The sequence below is a fragment of the Elgaria multicarinata genome, chromosome 3 (assembly GCF_023053635.1).
Source record: "Elgaria multicarinata webbii isolate HBS135686 ecotype San Diego chromosome 3, rElgMul1.1.pri, whole genome shotgun sequence".
In the NCBI taxonomy this organism is placed as follows: domain Eukaryota; kingdom Metazoa; phylum Chordata; class Lepidosauria; order Squamata; family Anguidae; genus Elgaria; species Elgaria multicarinata.
In genome coordinates this window covers 50,839,308-50,863,332 of record NC_086173.1, presented here as the reverse complement: position 1 = coordinate 50,863,332, position 24,025 = coordinate 50,839,308, and the positions used below count along the sequence as shown (strand labels likewise).

The window sequence follows — 24,025 nt, the reverse complement described above, 5'->3', positions numbered from 1 at the left end:
AAAGGGAGAGCTATTGCACTCATGTCCTGCTTGTGGACTTCCCATTGCGTCAGTGTGGAATGCAGGAAACTGGATTAGATAGGCCTCTGGTCTATCTAATTCTTATGTATTTGCTGTCAACAATTCAAATTTATATCATTTCATTTCAGGAAGTCAAATTACAGATGCTAACAAATTTAGGGTTGGGGGGATAAGGTATAAATGAAATATATGTGACAAGCTGATATTTAACATAAATTAAAATGTATCCCACACAATCTAATTTTGAAACTATTTCAAAAAATTTAAAGCCACATTCAAAATGTTTATTTTTGTCCTGGTTCATACAGACCATGCGCAACAAGGTTGAGTTACATATGGTACTCTCAGGAGCACATTAAGAGATATGACCTAGACATAGGCCTTAGCTAGCCCTAAAGTTTATCCCGGGATCGTCCTGGGGTCATCCCTGTTCACGTAAATGACACACAGGATATCCCTGGAACAGGCAGGGACGACCCTGGGATGATCCCAGGATAAACCTTAGGTCTAGCTAAGGCCATAGTTAATGGAGAGATAGGAGGGGCCACAGGCCAGTGGTAGAGCACATGCTTTGCATACAGAAGGTCCCAGGTTTGATCCCCATCATCTCCAAGTAGAGCTGGAAAAATTCCTGCCTGAAACCCTGGAGAACTGCTGCCAGTCAGTGTCAACAATACCAGGCTAGATGGAGCAATGGTCTCACTCTGTATAAGGCAAAATCCTATGTTCCAAGTCACGGGATACTTCTCCTGTAATATTAGAAAGAGCACTGCCATTTAAACATAACTGAAAGTGGCAAACCATCACATTCCCTTGCTTTTAGCCCCTGGAAAGAAAAATAATCTCTAGAGACAGTGCCTGGGTGCAGGTAGAAGGGAGTATGCCCCTTCTAACGAACAGGAAGCCACTTCACTTTCCTATTATAAATAGTAATGTGTGGTAGGGAGAAATTCTAAAATGTCAAGAAGAAACCTGTAGCTACAGTAAAGCTATGATGTATAAATATGAAGGATCAATTATAGGTGACAATGTCCTGCCAATGAAACAATTAAGAACAAAATGTCTGGTAGAGGGCCACAATGGTCTGAAGACTACAAGGCAAGATGTGACAAGTAACTATGCATCATTATTAAAAACTAAGGAGCTGTTAGTCAGTAAAGCAGGACATAGACATCACATCATATTATTTATTTATTTATTTATTTATTACATTTTTATACCGCCCAATAGCCGAAGCTCTCTGGGCAGTTCACAAAAATTAAAACCACAATAAAACAACCAACAGGTTAAAAGCACAATTACAAAATGCAGTATAAAAAGCACAACCAGGATAAAACCACACAGCAAAATTGATATAAGATTAAAATACAGAGCCCCATGTATAACGCATTGCAGTAATCCAAGCGAGAGGTTATCAGAGCATGGATAACTGTAGCTAGGCTATCTCTGTCCAGATAAGGGCGCAGTTAGTATATCAGCCTAAGCTGATAAAAGGTGCTCTTTGCCACTGAGTTCACCTGTGCCTCAAGTGACAGTTCTGGATCCAAGAGCACCCCCAAACTACGGACCCGATCCTTTAGGGAGAGTGCAACCCCGTCCAGGACAGGGCAAACATCACCTCGCCGGACAGATGAACCACCTGCTAACAGTACCTCCGTCTTGTCTGGATTGAGTCTCAGTTTGTTGGCCCTCATCCAGTCCATTACCGTGCCCAGGCACTGGTTCAGAACAATCACTGCCTCACCTGGGTTTGATGAAAAGGAAAGGTAGAGCTGGGTATCATCTGCATATTGATGACACCTCAGTCCACATCTCCGGATAACCTCCCCCAGCGGCTTCATGTATATGTTAAACAGCATAGGGGATAAGATAGAGCCCTGCGGAACCCCATGGCTTAGGAGCCACGGCACAGAGCAATAATCCCCCAGCACCACCTTCTGGAATCGGCCATCCAAGTAGGAGCGGAACCACTGCAACACAGTACCTCCAACTCCCAGCTCAGACAACCTATCCAGAAGGATACCATGGTCGATGGTATCGAAGGCCGCTGAGAGGTCCAGGAGAACCAACAGGGTCGCACTCCCCCTGTCTCTCTCCTGACAGAGGTCATCCCACAGGGCGACCAAGGCAGTTTCTGTTCCAAAACCAGGCCTGAAACCTGATTGAAATGGATCTAGATAATCCATTTCATTCAAGAGTGCCTGGAGTTGTCCTGCAACCACCCGCTCAAGCACCTTGCCCAGGAAAGATAAAGTGGGCACAATATTCAAATACTCTATTATTAATCGAAGCTTGGGAATATCTTTAGAAGGAAAGTTGCTATTTCTTAATGTGCACAAGTATGAGCTTGTTGTTTAATTACATGACACAATCACTCTTTCTAACAATGAACTCAGCTGGTGAGTACTGACAGAAATGCAGCCAAAATGGGGCCACTAAGTAACAAGAAGGGGGAAGCTGTATGTTCAGATTTACAGAAACACAAGGTTTCCCTCTGTGCAAAAACAGCTCAATGAGAACTGAGCATGCTCAGTGGCCAGAGAAAGCAGAATATTTGTGTGGTGAGGGGGGTGTAATGGAGTACTCTGGTAGAGGGCATGGCTGGCTGGTACCCTGAACTCCAACCCTGATGGAGTTGCTCGCTCCGAGCTAAGCGAAGTGAGAAGTGGCCACCGCAGGCACGCTGGCAGGCAACCTCCTTTCCCGCCCACCTCCACTTCCTTCCCGCTGACTCGGCGGAGCAGGCACCCGCAGTCCGACCGAGAAGGCGCTGCGGTTAAGCGGGGCTGAGCGTTGGCAGCAGCGCCGCCCCTTTCCAGCCTCCTCCTCCGCGAGTTGCCTGTTGCTGCTCCTGTGTCCTGGCTCGCTCTTTTGCCCTGCTGGAGCGAGCGAAAGTTGCAAGCACCCGGGCTGCCTGAGGGCGTGTTGGAGCTGCCGGTTGCAGCGCTGGGAAAGACGCATGGCTTCTTCTGCCACTGCTCCGCTGAAGAGAGTCCGAGTTCGGGAGGCTCTGGCTGCGCTGCTGGTCCCTCGAACGGGCCTCCGAGGAATCCATCGGGTCAGGTACAGGGGCAAGGGAGCAGATGCCCGGCGGCGAAGGGCCCTTTGGGGAAGAGCGGATGGTGAATGTGGCAGATACAGTGCAGGACAAGGAAGCCTTTGGAGACAGCCAGCGAAGGGAGGGGGGGGGGGGTAAGTGAAGTTCAAGGAAGGGGGCAAGAGAGTATTTTGGGACGGAGCAACAGGTGACTTGGGCTCCTATATTTGGAGTGTAGGGCTATGGGCCCTCAGGCAGGAAGGCAGGTGTGTCAGGGCAGATTTGTCAGAGAGGAAGTTGGGTTGAAGGTATTTATTATTATTATTATTATTATTATTATTATTATTATTATTTATTTATTTATATAGCACCATCAATGTACATGGTGCTGTACAGAGTAAAACAGTAAATAGCAAGACTCTGCCGCATTTGGGGCAGAGTCGTATTTGGGGAACTCTGCCGTATTTGGGGAATGAAAAGAAAGGAAGGTCAAGGGGCATGTTGCATTCGGGAAGGATATATCAAATGATGATGTATATTTGGACATCGATTTGGGGATGTACAGCAGTTGTCAAGAGGCCATTAATTCAGGAGTAGGTTAGTGCTGCATGAGGCATGGAGGGAGTGGGGGGCACTGCTGAGCAAATAAAGTCCAAACTAGTCCTGACTCTGAGCTTAGCAGATAATCCATTATCTCAAAGTAACTAACATTTCCTGATGTTTGCTGCCATCGTCTATCTAATCATATGAGAACACCCTCACATTTGTCAAAATGGCCAAATATATCTGAGAGTTTAGGATATTAACCTCTAGTTCATTCCTCCAGATAATAAACTATCTGAATTTTTTTCTTTATTTTGTTCCTATTCCATAGCCAGTGACAACATGGAGTGTCTAAAACTGGATTCCCCCATAAAATATGCATCTGATTACTAAAAGGCTGGAGGTCCTGACTTTGGGATAGTGAACAGAATATAAGAATTCTTTCATATACACTTACGGCGTTGAGGAATAGAAACAAAAGCCTCTAAGGGCACAATGCTATGCATGTTTAGACGTCATGGCTGGCTGAGGAATGCTGGGAGTTGTAGGACTTTTTTTCTGTCTAAACATGTATTTATTTATTTATTTATTATTGCATTTCTATACCGCCCAATACCCGAAGCTTTCTGGGTGGTTTACAAAATAAACATCCATGGGATTGTGCCCTAATTAACTTCTCAGTAATGTTCTCATGACTGCTTTCCTGCTCCTTCATATATCCTGGCTGTGGCAATATAAAACATTATCTCACTGTTGCTTCATCTCTGATTCCAGCAATGGATGTTGCTTCAAAGTTCCCATGTTCATTATCAACCAGACAAGTTTCTGTGGATATAAGTCAGGCAGCTTGAATGTGAGTGAATATAAAGCATCCACCATCACCATCTGAAATACAGAGACATGTAAAGATCTTTCTTCACAGAACTTGTACAAGTATTTGGGGAGCAGGAAGCAGTTGTAACCTGTTGTCTCTTTTATGCTGTTTATAATCTCAGTATTATGGACCGGTGAAACCTTGATGGTGTGGAATGTCAGCTAGCTTTCTTTATTTAGCTTGATGATTCAAGCTAGCATGGTATTGGTGGAGAAGTCATTACAGGCCCAATGCACAAAAGGGCAGTAGTAGTACCGTTAGAGTTCATCCACAAAGAAGAGTACAAGTTAGGTGAATCTGGGTAATATGAGTCCTTTTATGATTTCAGGGCATAATATTTCTCTCTTCCCAGAAAGCTATCTGCACAACTCTGGCTTTCCTCCTCTCTAATTCCTATAGGGACAGTATTGGAGTATAGAGGTAAAACATCTTACATTGAATCAACAGATGTAAAGGGGTGTTTAAGATCAACTAAGCTAAGTAAATGGTTGTGTTTTGAATGTTATTTAATTATTTATTTATTTATTACATTTTTATACCGCCCAATAGCCGAAGCTCTCTGGGCGGTTCACAAAAATTAAAACCATCATAAAACAACCAACAAGTTAAAAACACAAATACAAAATACAATATAAAAAGCACAACCAGGATAAAACTACGCAGCAAAATTGATATAAGGTTAAAATACAGAGTTAAAACAGTATAATTTAAATTTAAGTTAAAATTAAATGTTAAAATACTGAGTGAATAAAAAGGTCTTCAGCTGGCGACGAAAGGAGTACAGTGTAGGTGCCAGGCGGACCTCTCTGGGGAGAGAGTTAAAATGTTAAAATGTAATGCCATATTTCCTCTGAATTTAATTACTTCTTTAAAAAAAAAAACCTTACAAAAGTTAATTATGACACCTGAACTACTTTTCTTGCAAGCCCTAGACCAAATTCTCCAGGGAGGCTCCTGTATTTACAGGCTCAGTTGCCATTTTCAGATACTGTTACAAGTTGTATTTGTTCCTATTGTGTCTTGCATTTACAGCAATGGCCCTCCCCTTGCAAGGTCCTGTGCTCCTCCTGGCTCATTTGCTGACATCAGAGATGTTTTTGGCAAAATTTTGTTAAGGGAATGTATGTGGTTTGGGTTGAGGAATTTCATTAGAAAATGAATTCTATTGTTTTTTTTTATTAAGTTGAGCTGCTCAGTGAAAGTCAACAGGAAATCTGCAATGTGGTTAATTTCCCCCCTTTTAAGGCCTTTATATTGTTGTTACTCCCTCTAAGTCTTTGTGATTAAATGATAATGCAAATCTGGTGTATAGGACCAGAGTTAACAAGCTCAATACCCTAACATTGTGCTTCTAAAAGTTTTCCTAAGCTATTCCACTCCCATACCCACATAGGCACAGAATAAACAGGACTACTCATAAAAAAATGCCATAATTACCAATAACACTTTTTAATCCCTTTCCTCCCTTATCACAATTTGTCGTTCTACTGTTGATTCCACTGCCCCCAAAGTATGCCACATATGTCATGGGAACTCCTAATGTAAACACTGACCCAAGTCAGTGTAAGGGTTAACAAAACCATAAACTCAGGAATAGAAATCCAGGCCACACAAAAAAAGTGGGGGGAGAACAGATACAACTCAGTTTGATTCTGCAATACAGCCGCTACAAGTACATCTTTTGCCCACAAAGCTACTAACCACAACAATTATGACCCAACAATAAGGGCTCAATGGCAGCCTTCAGCAAAGGGGATGGCTGGTTCTCAGATCTTCACAGAAGCAAGAACCAGGTCTTCTCATAAGAATGTAAGAAGAGTCATGCTGGATCAAGCCAAGTGTCCATCTAGTCCAGCACTCTGTTCACACAGTGGACAACCAGCTGTCAACCAGGGACCCACAAACAGGACATGGTTGCAAGAGCGCCCTACTACCCATGTTTGTTTGTTTATTTATTTATTTATTACATTTATATACCGCCCCATAGCCGAAGCTCTCTGGGCGGTTTGCAAAAGTTAAAAACAGTAAACCTGTTCCCTGACAGCTGGTGTATATAGGTTTCCTGCCTCAGATACTGGAGGTAGTACATAGACATCAGGACTAGTAGCCACTGATAGCCTTCTCCTCCAGGAATTTATCCAACCCCTTTCTAAAGCCATCCACATTGGTGGCCATAACCACATTTTGTGATAGTGAATTCCACAATTTAACTATGCACTGCATTGCATTTATATTTAACAGCATTTGCCATTTAGATACCCATTCTCCCAGTTTGGAGAATTTCTTTTGGAGTTTGATGTCATCAGCCAACTTGGCCACTTCACTGCTCACTTCTAATACCAGATCACCTATGAACAAGTTCAAAAGAATTGGTCCCAATACAGATCCCTGTGGGACCCCATTATTTACTTCCCTCTATTCGGAGAATTTACCATTTATTCCTACTCTCTGCTTTCTGTTCTCCTGTGGGTCAGGTATGGAATAGGTAGACTGATCCTGGAAACTATTATCAAGGAAGTCCTTTTTGAAGCTTGAGTGTCACCTTGTCTTAAATCAACAAGACTGGAGCTGACTATATATGTTGATTCTTTTTACTTACTTTCCCCCTTGTTTCTCATCTTTTGTATACTCCTTCCCTTGTTTCCCCCGGCTTCTAAAACCAAAAATGACTAGCAACGTTCTTATTCTAACTTTGTGCTTCTTGTTGGGCAATTCCTATATCAGTCACATTATACATAAGATACATGTACAAATGTTTTTCTCAGTCTCTGGATGTTTCCAGATGGAGGGCTCCTGGCATTACGAATTAGAAGGCATTGTGCAGCTATTGAATCTTTTTCTCCTTAATGGATTTTCTGCAGTAAGAAAAAAGATGGACGAAGGGGTGATAAAACTCAGGAAGGTTACAGGTGGAAGATGTTGTTGTCTAGACCCCCATAAAAGTCCCCGAATCCCAGAGAGCATATTTGAAAGGTGCACAGGGAGCTGCAGGGGAGGAAGGGGCCAGGGAAGTCCTGTTCCAGCAGAGGTATCTGTTCTCCTGGTGGAATAATGAAGTTGGATCCAATCCCTCATCTGGAACCCCCACCTGTGTAAAAAGTGGAAGCCTCCCTATAGCATTGGACAAATGTTCCTTCATTAACTTCAGTTAGTATTCAATGGTAAATCACTGGTTTACTGGAGGCTCCAAATCAACTCGGACTAATCCCCCCCATGTCTCTCCCTCCCACATGCATCACTCACACATCCTCTTTTCTTATGGTTCCCTCTAAGGTTTTTTTTGGTTTGTTTTTTACTACGCACAACACTTTTTAAGTTCAAACTATTTCAGGCTGTCAGTATATGATTAGGGAAGCATCTCTTCTTACTTACAAGTCCCTGGCTCACAGTACATCACCCAAACCTTTTAACAGTTACTACAAGCATAAGCATAGTATTTCATATAGGTTTATAGGAGCAATGCCTTCATTTCTTTCAGGCCAGTATTCTTGTTAACCAAGGAAGACCTTTGCTGGCACTCTTTTTTAATGCCTGTAATGCAAACTTCCCAACTTGGCACCCACTAGATGTTTTGGGCTACAACTCCCATCAGTAAGACCTAGCTTGGCCAATGGTCTGAGATTATAGAGGTTCTAATCCAAAACATCTAGAAAGCACCAGGTTGGGGAAAGCTGCTGTAATGTATAATATTATTACACAGCAGGAATGCCTTTTGAATAGCAAACATTTTTTTTCTGCTACCACTTGAGTGAATACTATTGCTCTGATGGAATGAAAGATGCACAAATCATAAGCAAGATATGGGGACTAGGTAAGGCCAGTTAATACATGTAGCGTGATAAAAATGCTTTATCCTGATTAAAGCTTCGGATGACAGAATTAAACCTGTTAATGAATTCTAACTGGGAAGTCTCTCGTTTTAATCTTTCTTTGTTCCACAATGGCCACTTTAAGGTCAGTGACAAAGTGTCCTGGGAGGCTGAAATATTTCCCCAGCATAGGCATGTGCAGCACATTTTATAAGGGTGTGCAACCAGGGATTTTTTTTAAAGGCAATCATTTACTCAATCATAAAGGACATTTATTTATTATTATTATTATTATTATTATTATTATTATTATTTTATTTATATAGCACCATGAATGTACATGGTGCTGTACACAGTAAAACAGTAAATAGCAAGACCCTGCCGCATAGGCTTACATTCTAATAAAATCATAATAAAACAATAAGGAGGGGAAGAGAATGCAAACAGGCACAGGGTAGGGTAAACAGGCACTGGGTAGGGTAAACAGGCACTGGGTAGGGTAAACAGGCACAGGGCAGGGTAAACAGGCACAGGGTAGGGTAAACAGGCACTGGGTAGGGTAAACAGGCACTGGGTAGGGTAAACATGCACTGGGTAGGGTAAACAGGCACAGGGTAGGGTAAACAGGCACTGGGTAGGGTAAACAGGCACAGGGTAGGGTAAAACTAACAGTATAAAGTCAGAACAAATTCATGTATTTAGTAAACACTGTAGACACTGATGCCCTGCTCCACGCTCAGCTTGCCTGACCATGGGGGAGGTGTTGCAGGGGGTGGGGAGGATGAGGAGACACTCCTCAAGCCCCAGCATTGGTGGGGCTTTGTGGTGACACTGGCCAGTGGAGGGGCTTACCAGGCGATATTACTTTCGAGGCCCTTCTTGCTGGGCCTCTTTGAAGCATGGCTCCCAGGAAAGAGGCTCCCAGCAGAGTGATTCGTTTTCGCTCCTGCTGCCCGGAACAACAGCATGCTGTTGGGGTTGTGCTGGCAGTGGAGCAGCTGGAGGACCATTCGCACTGCATCTGGATCCCTACGCAATGCCCCTATCAATTCAGTGCTTATTGTTTGAGACATTAGGGTTAGGGTGTGCCTGGGCACACCCCATGCTCATGCCTATGTTTCCCAGCTGGGTTTGAATATTGCATTTCTGATGTCAGGTTTGACTTGAATTGGGATAAAGGGTTTTGATTTCACTACATATGTTAATTGGCTTGCCTGGTGGAGGGCTTCTGGATTGCATTGGGCATTGTCCAGGGAACTATGTGGATACTGTCCTGAGCCACACATACAATTTGAGCTCATTCAGCTACCATGAACTGCAGAAAACGGGTGGTGCTAATTTGTCCAATGAAGTGCCAGGCATAAAACAGTGGACTGCTTCACTTCTTTAGCAATCTTGGGATAAGCTTTACTGCACTGAACAGATTAAGTGTATGGTAGTTTTAATGTGGCATCAGTGGATACAACTGCACTTACCATGGCTCAACAAATTACTTCTTAAACATTTATTAAGTTTGCTGGTGACTTTTCAGAATCCTGATCATCTTAGCTTTCATTTTAGAAAATTTGCTAAGATTGTGGAAATGGAGGAAAACCTGGAGACTTGTAAGTGGCCTTGGCTAGTTACAAATCAAAGGATGTTTGGATGAGTTGTCCACTCTCAGCAGCAGTAACTTAGGACTCATCTACACCTGCAGCCCTTTGGGGAGTGGGGAGGGACGATCACAGAGTTTTCCACTTCTGGGATCATCCCTCAGGGGCCACGCGCCAGCAAGTAGCCCTGGAAGTAAAGAGGGATGTTCTGGGGTGCCACTTTTTTAAAAAGAGAGGAGACATTTGAGCAATTGCACGGGCATGATCCTGTATGAAGGAATGATTGTTTTAAAAAAGCAAAATACTTGGCACTGGAAGACACTGAGCACCATCCCAAAGATTGCGAAAATGCTCTCCCCGATGCCCACGGACTCCCCCTGCATAGCTCCTTCCCGTATCCTGAGCCCTGCTACTTGTGGGGAAGAGGGAGGACCCTGGGAGGGAGAGCCACACCCCTGGCGGAGCTCGGGATGGTCCTAAGATGGTGAGAAAAATGGGAAAAAAGCAGTCCTACCTTTCCTGGGAGAACTGAGTGCTCATCCCTGGTTCACCCCAGGATCAGCTGTGCATCATCTGAACACACAGGGACAACGTCGTGACCACCCTGGGATAAATGGCAGGTGTAGCTTAGGCTTAGTTTCACCATATCAAGTGGAAATTAATGGTCAGGTATGAATGACCGCAGGGGTTCTAAGGGGACTTTCAAGTTTGGAGGGGGGAAAAGTGCCGAGGACAAAATGTTAAAGCTTACATTTCTCAGATCTAAAATATTGCGAATTCTGATTCATAGAAATAGGTCACTGCAGTAGTGATAGCAGGAGCAGCCCACCCAAACATATGGTTCTTGACAAGGAGATGAATATGCAGTCTTGTAGCACCAGACAGATGACTCTGCGTGTTAACACATCATTGTTCTTCCACTACAAATGGAATTGCAATTGACTTTTTATTGGGGGATAGAGTGCATTTTCTGTGTGTACATCCCACCACGTTCCATCCACTCCAGTGCCTTTAGGCTACTCTTTTGTAGAGGATGTGGTTTTGATGTGGGTAGTGACTTATAAGGCAGTTGAACCTATCACAGTTCAGCATACATAGTGAATTTGTGCTGAGCTGTGATAGGTTCAACTGCTTGATAGGTTACTGCCCATGTAAAAAACCACAGCTCTTTAAAAAGAAGGAAGAATAGTGCTAAGAGCATCTACACCTGTGGGATTGTGTTAGTCTTCAGTCTTTCTAAAAAAAAAAAATGGGAAAAAAATCAAGATTTTCTTTAGTAAGAAGAAAGATGTTTGCAACACTGAGAAAAACAAATGAACGACAATGTCTTGTAGATCTCCCGAAGATGTGAATTAATCTGAAAGCAGCCCTGATGGAAGAAATAATGTCCATCTGTACCTTTAATAGTCATGCAGCAAAGGAAAATTCAGCAAGTGCAGCTTTTCTTATCTATTAAAATCCCCTCTTTCACAAACTATCCTATGGGAGAATTCCAGAATACCAAAGGAAAACATTGTGACATTTCACATTTTGTCAGAAAGAACAGTTTTTTCTTCTGTGTTTTCATCATCTCCTCCTAAATCCGGCTTCCCTTGCTTCATTGCAACTACAAAAGTTTGGTCACCGTGCCAAGTCTAAGTATTGCCAGTTACTAGTTGTTCCTCAGGTCTAGGTCTCCATGGAAACTTCCAAAGAAGTGGGATACCAGTGTTCTCATATTTGCTTAGCTTTTTAGGAGATGCTGATTAAAAATTTGTAATTGCTGACATGAGCGCCTGGGAGGCGCTCATGTCAGCCTGTCTCCATAACTTTTTGATAGCACTAATTATTCGCCTTGAATGCTCCCTATCGGAATGAAAAGGCAGGGCAATTATTATTTTGATAATTATAAGTAATAGCTACAATATTTACGCAGCCTCCCCTTTTCTTCTGCATCTCTGCAAGCTAATTTCATGCTAACAAAAGAATCGGGGACTCCTGGTTGTTGCTAATCTTACTGTTGCTAAGATCACACTGTTAGACACAGAAGGATAGAAGTTACAAAGGCAGTAGCATCAAACACCCATGAATCTCTAACAGAAATGTAAAGGTTTTAAATGGAAGATGATTCTGAAAGTTTTATTTCATGGAAGAACATGATGGGATTCATAATACTTATAGAAGCACTGAGAATATGTCAATTGAATGATCAAATATTGTGAAATAATAGTCAACATTCAAAGCAATCTATTGGAACAAACAAACACAAGTAAAAACAACAACACCCATGCTTATTACAAGAACTACTATCAGAGTACAGTTCCTGGCCTCATGGAACTTTACCACAGTGCCTCAACAAATCAAGGAGGACACTTATTTCTGCAGCAAATATCTTAAAGATATATCTTAGAGAAGTATCTTAAATAATGTGGCCAATAGAAAAAGCTAGGCCACATTCTTCATTGGTAGGGGAAAGGTAACCAGACTCTTGCTGTACTGGAAGGCAAAGACCTCACTTCTGTCACTGCTATCAGATGAGCCCATGAAGCAATTAAAAAAGTAGGTTGCTATTTAGTTGTGAGCTTTCTTGACTTCAATCAAATAAAAGGTGCCCAGTTGAACCCTATTGCAATCCCATTAGTGAGTGCAAGCAGGTATGAACTGCTTTTCTCACCCCCTCTTCTTCCTTCAGTGATTCAGGAAAAAGTAACAGTGTGAATACTGTAAAAGCATATGAATGAATAACATTTATTGCATTAGTCCTTAGACCATAGCAGCATACAACCAAGGAACAACGGTTATATAAGTTTATATAATACAGGCCAAGGAATGTGTGGCTTAGCAATAAAAGTGTAGCACTTCCCTTCAGTCCAAAGAATTGTAGCTATCTACTTCTGACAGTCTAGTGTGATTGTGGAAGTGGAGGGATTTCTCATAGTGTTCAAAAGTACTGGGAAGAGCTGCGTCAGGAGAAGTAATAACAGAAAATGAGAGCTATAGGAGAGTTTCAGGTATATTCTAGGTTTCAGTCTCAGATTCCTTGTAACTGCTATTCTCAATCTGGTGCCCTACAGATGTGCTAGACTAGAACTCCCATAATCCCCAGCAAGCACATCCAGCATCTGGAGGGTACCAGATTGGAGAAGGCTGATTTGGAGCAATTGCCCAATAGATCTGGCTAATGCCCTGCATAGCCCATAATTCTCAGCAACAGTTCATTGTTCCATGACACACATGCAGAGATTCATCTGCAGAAATATTGATGGTGTGTATGTTGCATTACTGGAGAATATGTGTAGCTTGGGAATGTTTATTTAAATATTTATATACTACTCCACACCTAAATAGATTCTGAAAAGAGTTCACCTCTATTGAGAAGTATAGGTCGGTGACAATACATTATTGTGCCAACTGTACTGGGTACCTGAGTACTTTCAGTCTTATTTCAAGATGCTGAATTTCATAATGCCCCATAGCGTAGGAACAGTATATCTCAGATTGCTTCTCTCCGTTATAAACCCGTTTGCCTGCTAAGGGAAATTCTTCTCCAGATTGGGTCAGTTTGGGATGTTAGAACATTTGCAGTAAGGAGGAGTTGGACCTTCTCTATACTATCAAGCAGCCTTCTTTAGGAAGTGTGTATATGCATATGTACGGCCTAGTTGTTTCTGAAGGCTTTTGGCTAGTTGCTTAGAGGCATTGTTGAAGGTCTGGCTGCTGCTGTCACTTGTTCTTATTTCTACTATTGTAATGGTTTTGTAATTAAAGGTAAAGCCATGCATCTTTTGTAACATATGAATAGTTATACCCAAATCTGAGATGAACACTGGTTAAACATACAGAGGTTTACGAGACACTTGCTAATGCCTAACTATGCATACAAAGATGAGCATTTGATATTTTGTTAGCTAATTCTGTACATTTAAGTTAAGATCATGAACTGGAAAAAATAATACAGGAAGCAACCCTCACCTGAAGAAAGAGCAGATTGCATAGTCCTTAAGGTTAAAAGCAACAATTGGGGGTGGGGTGGTGAGATACAAAAGGACCTTTCAATTTTTAGGAGTTGGATCCCTAATTTTAGCATATATTATCTAGGGTATGTAGTGGTTGGGAGATGCCAAGTTTGTAGCTTCTAAAACTTTGTAGTTAGTTGAGTTAGTGTCCTAGCAGTGTGAACATACCACAATTTCTTCCTCGCTCTCAGCTTAGGAAATACATCTCCTGGAATTATAGCATTCCCAATGCTGAGGTATCTCGGTTGCAATTTTCTTTTTTTAAAAAATCTTCCAGTGGTTTATTTATCTAACCTGTTCAACAGTTTCCCGATAATAAAAGTTATTCCTGTTGAACATTTGCCTGCTCGTTTAGACTTTTCTCTGTTTGCTTTCTGCTCTCCTGACCACCTTCTGTCATAGCACTGTTATCATGGCCTTGGTTTGAAATGTAATAAAAATGGATAATCTGGGCAATTGCACAAATGGGAGGATCAATGGGGTATGAGATTTTGCCCTTCTTTCCTGCCAAACGTTTCCTGCGGTGTGGGAGGAGGGACATTCTTCTCAGTTCTATATTTAATGCACACATGTAAAAAAAAAAAATTAGAATGGTGGGGCTGATTTGGGAGTGCAGTCTCCCCTTTAAAAACAAACACACCCTTTCCTGTTCAGGGTCAAGTTCTGAAATACCATTTTGCATGTTTTTAGGAAGAGCCGTCTGAGGATGGTGCTGATCAGTGAATGCCCATGAGGGAACTAAGACACATCCCCCAGAGCCTTTTTCTAATGGTTTTAACATATTGGTGAAATGTACTTGTTTTACTTTTGTTTATATTTGGGTTTAATGAGAAGGATGAACATATAAAATTAACAAATGAATGCACATGTGGTACTTTTATTTTTTTCAAGGCAGGCAACTCACCTGTGTGAAGCATGCAGGGAGGGGCATGGTTGATTGCTTGACCAGCATTTGATGCAATAGAATGTAGTCTGTCATATGAATTACAATACTGGAAGGAAGCTTAGCTCACACTGGAGGTGAAGACCCTGCCATGGCTTCTCTTTATATTACACCTATCGTCACCTCAGAAGTTACTCCACAGATCAGCATGGCTACATTAGAGCTGCATGCTGCAGGTGTAAAAGCAATATTGTAGATGGTCCATGATGTCACCCCCCTCATCACTATCTGCAGAATATATATTTGCTACCAAAAGCCAATGATAAAGGTGTGTATTATAAAGAGAGCCAATGTGGTGTAGTGGTTAGAGTGTTGAACTGAGACTCGGGAGATCTGGGTTCTCGTCCCCACTTGACCATGAAGCTCTCTGGGTGACTTTGGTCCAGTCACTAACTCTCAGCCGAACCTACCTCACAGAGTTGTTGTGAGGATAAAATTGAGAAGAGGAGGACCATGTAAGCCTCTTTGCAAAAGGGAAACAGCCGGGATAGAAATATAATATAATTTATTATTAATAATAATAAGTGTGAATGTAAAGAAGTGGTTGCATCAAAAGCTTGAGCTTGGGATCTAATACACTGAGTCCCACTAACCAAATAATTGATCTTTTTCTCAAGTTTTGAACATTAGACTAGGACAGAAACATTGAAAAGGAACATTAGGAAGTTTTTTAGCAGAAGAAACAAATGAGGAAAGGAAAGAGATTAAATTGATCAAGTTTGGAGAAAATTGCCTGTCTGTGAAACTGTCCATATCACTGAATATTTTTGTAGTGTATACCAGGCTTTGGGGGTACTTTGCCACATCATACTAAAATGATTCCCTGTTTCAAGGTTTATAATACAGATGTAAAATATGCACTTAGTTTTAGCATTGCTCTTCTTTTGTGTATTAGCAACCTTCATGCTAACTCACAAATAGGAAGGGAGAGGCGCCTCGCCTAGGTAAATGTAATGTCTCATGTGAAAAAAAAAATGAAAGGAAGAGGTAGAGAGAAAATGCCAAGCTTGTTTGGGGGATTTGGGTCCCCTAGCACACCTGCTGTGTTACAATACCATTTTGTAATGCTTTGATTACATCACTTACCTTGGTCCATGCTGGCATGCCACAATTAAAAGCTTAAATCTTAATAACTCATAAATCCTTTGCCTTCCCCAACTTCACATTTTCTTCGGAGAAGGGTTTTCTTGTGCAATCACTCTGCCTTGTTTATGGCATTTTCCTTCTTCCAACCCTCCTGTGTTTTCTGACTGCTTATATTTATTTCTTGCCACACAAAAAATCCATTAGGGAGGGGGAAATGGAATAGCAGCACAATGCCTTTTGATTGGTAGTGCTAGGAGGTGTGAACTTCTCTAAACAAGCGATTTATAGTATGCTCCTGATTGGCCACTCACGGAAGTTTGCGGGTCCATTCCATGGTGCCATCAGCATCCAGGACCCCTCCTGCACTATCCCCCGGAAATCATGGGTTTTAAAAACCAGAGATGTGGGAATATGTGGGAATATCTGAGAAATCATGCGATCTCCTAGTGTGTAAACGAGGCACTGTGCTATAATTACGCCACTAGATGGCACTGTCTCATTAAAGTGAAGGAAGCACTGGGAGCATGCAGAGAGAGGAAGTATTTCAAACCACATGGCCACCCATGTTATGGCGCTGATCATAATCCCAGAAAGAAAGTGGATGTGGAAAGACACAGTGAGGTAGCACCTTTTTTCTTTTCTTTTTTAATGTAGAGGAACTTTGTCTCTAGAAGCACCCCTGGTGCAGAACTTAGAGTCAGAGTCTGGAGTTGTCAGTCGTGCAATAACAAATAAAATAGCAGGTCAAAACCAGAGTGAAAGGTAGTAGACCAGTGCTATTTAGTTACCAGCATGATCATTTATTTCTCCTTCAAGTTCATTAGGATTGCCAACTTGCCTGAAGAGGGGGTCAGGCAACCATACTAATTTGTTCCAATGTATAAATTCTCTAATGCTGAGACCAAACACCAAGGGTTATATACAAAGTTAGTCCTATTTAGAGTAGTAGACACACTGAAATGAATGGAACTATGTTAGCCACGACTAACAAGTCCCATTTATTTCAACGGGTTTACTTTATGACTAAAATGGGATAGAAACACATGTTCTGGCTTCTGCCATAGGGAAAATTCTTACAGCATGTTGCTAATATTTTGCCTCCTAGTTTTCACCCTAAATTATCTATTCAGGCAGAAAACTGACATAATCCACAATCAGAGATCATTAACTGTGCAAATAAAGAAATTCTTTCAAGTAGATAATACCTTAGCAGCAAAACCTTATGCAATCAAAAACCTATTGTGAGTAATTTAGCCTGTAGGGAATCACAGGTGCAGCTCTACTGACTAAACAAACCAATACCTCTTTCAGTTTCAACCTACTAAAAAAACATCCAGCCTGGTTTCTTGCAGACATCTTATTTTTCATGCAGATATTTTAAACACAGTGTGGAAATTTCATTTTAGACCAAGGCTGAGAATGCAGAGATAGTTTGGATGCATGGGTTAAATGTTCAAAAGGATGCATGTAGGATTGTAGTGAGCGGTACTGTGATGAAAGTAGATGATAGTAATCTACTCCTACTTAGGGGGCAGAGGGTTTAGTGGAAGTCCTAATATGCTAGGTGAATGCAAGATATGATGCTGCCATGACAGATACCCCAATAGAACATAAGAGTTGTGCTGGATCAGACCAAAGGCTCATCTAGTCGAGCATTCTGTTCACACTGTGACCGACTAGCTGCCCATGAGAAACCCACAAGCAGGACGTGAGTGCAACAGCAACCTCTCACCCATTTTCCCCAGCAACTGGAGTATATAGGCAAACTACTTCTGACACTGGAGGTGACATATAACCATCAGGACTAGTAGCCGTAGATAGCCTTCTCCTTCAGGAATTTGTCTAACCTCCTTTTAAAGCCATCAACGTTGGTGGCCATCACTACGTATTGTGGTAGTGAATTCTATAGCTACTGCTGTGGGTTGCCATTATCTTTGTCCCTCATACTGACAGGTCTCCCATTACTGCCTGGAAGCCAAACCTTAATATTTATTGGCATTGTAAAGAAGAATTAAGTATATTTTGTTATTGAGGGGGTTTGTTAATTACTTCTTAATTGCGACCGAATATAATGAAATGCAGCCAAATTATGGAGAAGATTCTCTCATCTCTTTGTTTCAAGTGATAGCTATAAATAAGGTTTCAGTCCTATATTCTCTTACCTGAGAATAAGGGCTTCTCCACATGAGCAAACATCCTCCTGCAACTGAGATTGTTTGCTCATGGAAGTTTGTGGGTCCTTTACATGTCATTGTGAATGTCAAATGGCTCTCGTGTGCTTTCTGACCATTTCTGGGGCTTTATTTGAAACAGATAGTGAGGTAACAAAAAGATCTGGTTTCAGTTTGTGCGTGTAAATGTTAGACAAGTTCTTAGCCCTCGAGGACGAGATCCAATTCAGCCCCCAAGAACGACACCACACTTACTGCGACAGAGGGTCCAAAGCGCTTTATTGATTATAATCAAGATCAAGGATCTTGAAGGAAGTGGCGCTATAACAGCAGTGCTATCTATTGGCTATATAATGAAATATATAGAATTTGTAGATAAAGGCAACCACCCACCCCAAAATAATCCTCCAGAGAGAGAGAGAGAGAGAGAGAGAGAGAGAGAGAGAGAGAGGGAGGGAGAGTCAATCTTAATCCCACAAAGAATCTGGAAGCAGAAGCCCCAGGAAAGTTGTGGGATAAAAGAAAACTGATGTGGAGAAGACCTAAGTCCTATTGAACTCCGTAAGGATTGCTTCTGAGTAGACACATATAGGATTGCACTGTACATTCCATATTCCATTTTCTGTTTGCAACAGCAAATGCTACAGTGCACTGTTGAAGGTACTATATATTTTGCAGCCACTATGTATAGGGGGTCATTGTGTGTGCTGGTGCTGTTAACATTTGATTATAGCAGAGAAAACGCACACACACTAATTCTCCATCTTCTCCATTTATGAATGACGTTGTCTCTTAAAATGTCTGATTTTCACCTGTTCTCTTTACAGTGCTCTACGAACTGGTGCCACACCTTTAGCAAACAAAAGCTATCTCAATGGGGTGTCGGACATCCCACTTCTCTCCAAAACTCTGGATCAATGCCTGGAGGAGACAACCCACCGATATCCTGAGCGAGAAGCCTTGGTATTCTCTACAGAAGGGATTCGAAAGACTTTTGCCCAGTTTAAACAAGATGTAGGTGACTGACCCATTTGTTACTAAATCTAGATTGCCATCGCCGACAATTTGTCATCCCATAATCATAGTATATCAACAGAATGTTGAAACTGAGTTTAGAGAATTAGCGGGATAATTAAGAGTAGGAAATGGTTTTAACATATGATATATTCAAGTTGAAAGGAAAAATAGTTTAAAAAACATATTGGGAAAACTGTCCATAGTACCAAACAGCTATTTTTGTGAAATGAAAGGTGCAGTGGCTCTTGCTTGTTTGGCAACGGCAACCCCCGTGGTAAAAGACTTTCCATAATTCCTGATGCTTGAGGTCTGGTTGCCTGTACTGAGAAGACATTCTGCACATGATCAAAGATTTTTCCCAGTATCTTAGAACTCAGACTTTGGAACTAAGTTCTAGCAAGGCCTTGGTTCAAACAAAGCTCTGATACTACACATTAAACTCCCAAGCAGGGATCTAAACACTAATATCTTAAATCCCCGTTCATTTTAAGGGGTCTTGTTTAAGTAGGACTAACATAGGATACAACTCTGTGGTACATATCCTGGTAACCTCTTGACAGCAGCAATGCATGCTGCATGAGCCTGCCCTTGAGGATGGTTTGGAAACCTCAGTTGGTTTAGAATGCCAGATTACCTAGTATTAGCTACGCGGAGTAGAATCACAGAATTGTGGAGTTGGAAGGGACCACAAGGATCATCTAGTCCAACCCTTGACAATGTGCAGGAAAACCAATTAAACCATCCATGAGAGTTGGCTGTCCAGACTCTTCTTAGAAACTTTCAGAGATGGAGAACCCACGAGCTCCATAGGTAGACTGTGTTGTACAGATCTTACCGTTGGGAAGTTTTTCCTTATATTTAATTGAAATTTAGGTAACCGTAACTTATACCCATTGTTTCAGGTCCTAATTTCTGTGGCAATGGAAAATAGTTCTTGACCATCTTCCCTATGGCACCCTTTTCCGTACCTGAACACTGCTAAAATGTCTTCCCTCAGTCTTCTTTTCTCCAGACTGAACATCTCAAGTTCCTTAAGCCTGTCCTCATAGGGCATGTCCTCAAGTTCCTGTATGATCTTTTTGCCCTTCTCTGAACCCGTTGTAACCTGTCAATGTCCTTCTGGAAATGTGTTCAGGCAGTTGCAAAGACAATGAGAAGCCAGAATAAAAGCTCCAGCCGACAAGCGTTTTATTGCACGCTTGTTACTGGGCACTCACGGCGTTTGCTCGGGTCCCTCACATGACGTCATCTGCCTCCCACGCGCCTTCCGCCCCTTCTGGCCTTCCTTGTGTGACAAAAAAAACCCTAATTAACTCCGATGTATTTTTAAACATGGAATTGCTGCTCTCTCCTGCTGTGTGCAGGAGAAGCAGCGCCATTAGAGCAGCAGACTCAATGGGCCTCAGGCTTGTTGTGTACTTCCTCTTTTGAAAAGAGGAAGTAACTGAGGAACAAAAACACGGGTGGAAAAGCCAAGGTAGGGAGCGTGTTAACCCCTGGTGTGATGGAGCTTTGAGTCCTAATTTGGCCCAAGGACATTCATTAGAAAAGAAGGTGGCAGCAGCTAGAGGCTCTCACTTTGCCAGAAAGTGATCTCAGCTGACAGTAAGAAATCTTAAAAAATGTGGGAGGAGTTGGGCACCTCAGTGGGCACCAGGAAAGGTGGTGGTGAGTTTTTTTTGGGGGGGGGAACGCTGATGCCTGTGGCACCACATTGCCTACCCCTGCTTTAAACCTTTTATATACTGCAGTGTGGTCAAGCCACTGGGCAGAACATTAATTTCACCTCCTCCATCATTTCCTACCTGTCTAGTTCAATTTGCTGAGACTATCTTTCTCTTGCAAACTCTAGGTGGAGTTGGCAGCAGCGGGGCTTCTGGCCCTTGGCTTGAAAAAAGGTGACCGATTAGGAATGTGGGGTCCTAACAAATATGAGTGGGTCCTAATGCAATTTGCCACCGCCCAGGCAGGAGTCATCCTGGTAAGTTCATCTTTTTTTATATATAAACAGCTGGGTGGTTTGTTGGGAGGCAAGTCCAAAAGTTTCCTATGGAGATGTAATGATGTGGAAAGGAACCTGAATATTTAGAGAATGTTTATAATGCACTTTGTACCATCCCAACTACACATGCTTATAGGATTAGTTATAAACGTGTTTGCATTTGGGTTGAAAACAGCTCTTTGTATAGTTAGGAATGATGATCTACTTTCCTGCTTTGCCTGATGAAGAATTCTGTAAAACTCAAATATATATTGCTCCAGTAAAAAGGTGTAATTTATCTAAGACAAATTTCATAAATGCCTCTAATATTGCTTTTGAGCCTCTGTCCTACTGTTGGTGTCTGTGTGTGCAAGACAGAAATGCAATTTTAAATGTGCTTATATCAGACTCGATAGGTGCCCATTCAGGAAGGTGGGTGTCCAATTGCATTTCAATGATTCTTCAGTTTTTGTGCCACTTGTGGACACAAGTTGTTCTGTCTGAAGAGAACAGATAGAACACCTTGGTGCTCCACTCACTATTATTTTCCATAGAGTTATATGAGTGGCAATGGCTCATTTTACATTTTAACCTCTCTTCCCCATATGGAAATATTGTTTAGTCACTATTAACAGGCATCATTTTAACAGTTGGAAAATTGTGCCACAATGCTTTTGCCCCCATAACAATGGATTCCACTGCAACACACACTGTCTTCCCTCCCTCCCTCCCTCTCTCTCTCTCTCTTTCTCTCTAATTTCATAAATGCCTTAAAAATGCCTCCTTTTCATAAATGCCCATGATGATCATGTTACTGGAAATCTGAGTGCTTAATTGCCTGACTATTTCACTTCTCTCTTCCACCTCATTTTAGTCCTATATTCAATCAAATCTGAACTGTGAAGATATAATGATAAGAGCTGTGGGCACATTCCAGGAAAACAAACTCTTTAAGCTCAAAACAATACTTCATTTATTGTCAAATGCATCCCTTAGGAACCACAGGAATGAGGATTTTGCTGCTCAGTGAAGAATTGGATATGAGGATCATGAACTCTAGTACTGCTAAAGGAGGAGGCTACCCCAGGTCTTGCAGTGTTCTCCTCATTTGTTAAACATGTGTTGTTTGATTATCCATGTTTTTAAACTACTCACCAAACACTTTTATATATCAAACTCCCTAGGTCAGAGAGTGGGGAACCTGTAGCCCTCCAGATGCCAGACTACAATTCCCATAATCCTTGGGCATTGGCCAACCTGGCTGGGGCTAATGGGAATTGGAGTCTGTCAACGTCTGGATGACCACAGGTTCCTCTGCCCTGCCCTCTGATCTTGGTTATTTGGGCCTAGCTTTGTTGCTGAGCGAAGCTGTTCACTGATATGGTTTCTTCAATGAGGAGAACTAGCCCCTGTCTATACGACAACGGGATTGTTCCTCATTAAATATAAACCCAATTTTTTGTTGATTCAAATGTAGGTAAAGAGCATCACACTGCCGCAGCAACACCGATTTATTTCCTGAATTTATTTATTTTTATAGTGAGTTATAAATGCGGAGATGCTCATTATTGCATTATCATATATACGAAGCTACGGAGGAGAGAGGTGTGAAGCTATAAATCTTATATGTGGAGCTTCACAGATTCATATAACATACAAACTGGGAGTGTGTGTGTGGGGGGGAAGGAACGAGACAGCAGAGGGAAAGGAACGAGACAGCAGAACACATCTCCTTCGTCTGGCTGCCTGTTTCCCCCTCTTTGTTTTTGTGAAACGCCCAGAGAGCTTCACATATTGGGCGGTATAGAAATGCAATAAATATATAAATACATAAATAAATTTGTTTTAAGAAGCTTTCTCTGCAGAGCTCTGCAGAGAGACTTCAAACTAAAATCGGCGCGAACGAACGAGGCAGCCGATTGATGCAAAATCGGGAAATCAGCCAATCGCGTTGTCCTACCCTCAAAGCTCCACCCACATGTCAAAATCCGATTTAACTCCCCCAAAGACACATAGCCATAACGCGGTGCAAACTCCGACGTGATCTAAAAGTCGCAGTAAATTGCGAATGCGAAGATGCTCATTATCGGGTTAAAAACCCAGCGCCGCGAATGGATGGCTGCGTCATGTAACCTAAAATGTGAATATGCGCATTTAGGTCAGGGTAAACAATACAGCACAGGCAGGTGGGGGAGATCCTTCCTTCTCCTGCACTAGATGGAGGGATTTGACGGATACTTACACTGGAAAAAGCATAACTTGATCAGTGATAATGCATATCACTGGACACAGGAGAAGATTCCCAAGAGAGGATTAATGCGCTTTAAAATTCATGTGGTTTTAACCTACTATTGCTGTATTGTTTGGAGCCAATACTACAAGTTGTATGATCTCTCAAACCAAGCTATCATTGGGTTAGATAAGAAGTTGTGCTCAGTGGAGTTCCATTTGTACTGGATACAGGGAACTGATCTTTGGCATTTCTTCTTTCCCTGTGCAGCCCTCTGAGCCCTTCTGAAAAACAGCATGATAGATGGTATTGGGGGCAGGGGGTGGGGGCTGCAGGGGTAAGGAGGAATTGAGAAAGCTCACTTCCTTACTCTCTCCCTCCAGTGGGGACTCACTGTATTCTGCGATCAGAAGGAGCCCTTCCATTCTTGGACTAGTCACTCAACCCAATGTCTCGTAACAGGTGATTAGGAGTTAAGACGGCTGATTGTCTTATCATCTCTTTGCATTTTCAGGTTTCTGTGAACCCAGCCTATCAATCCCATGAGCTGGAGTTTGTGACGAAGAAGGTATGGCAGACCTGCTGCAGTCAGAACTATCTGATTCCACCCACAGCATTTCTGAAAATGCTTGAACTTCTAAAAATACAGTGCTTGGGATAACAGCTTGGTTTGGAGGAAAGCATAGAACCAGGCAAATGAAATAATAACTTTGGAAAGACTGAAGT

The 24,025-nt window shown here is 42.1% G+C and overlaps 1 protein-coding gene across 1 annotated transcript in view; it reads left to right on the top strand.

The window, feature by feature from the left end:
* The first annotated feature begins 2,875 nt into the window (after positions 1–2,875).
* ACSF2 (acyl-CoA synthetase family member 2) overlaps positions 2,876–24,025 on the top strand; it is a 67,571-nt gene continuing 46,421 nt past the window's right edge. The window contains exons 1-4 of the mRNA XM_063120236.1: positions 2,876–3,084; positions 18,899–19,085; positions 20,941–21,069; positions 23,814–23,867. Of these exons, the coding sequence (XP_062976306.1) occupies positions 2,981–3,084; positions 18,899–19,085; positions 20,941–21,069; positions 23,814–23,867 (474 nt within the window). The 5' untranslated portion in view covers positions 2,876–2,980. The remainder of the gene's footprint in view (positions 3,085–18,898; positions 19,086–20,940; positions 21,070–23,813; positions 23,868–24,025) is intronic.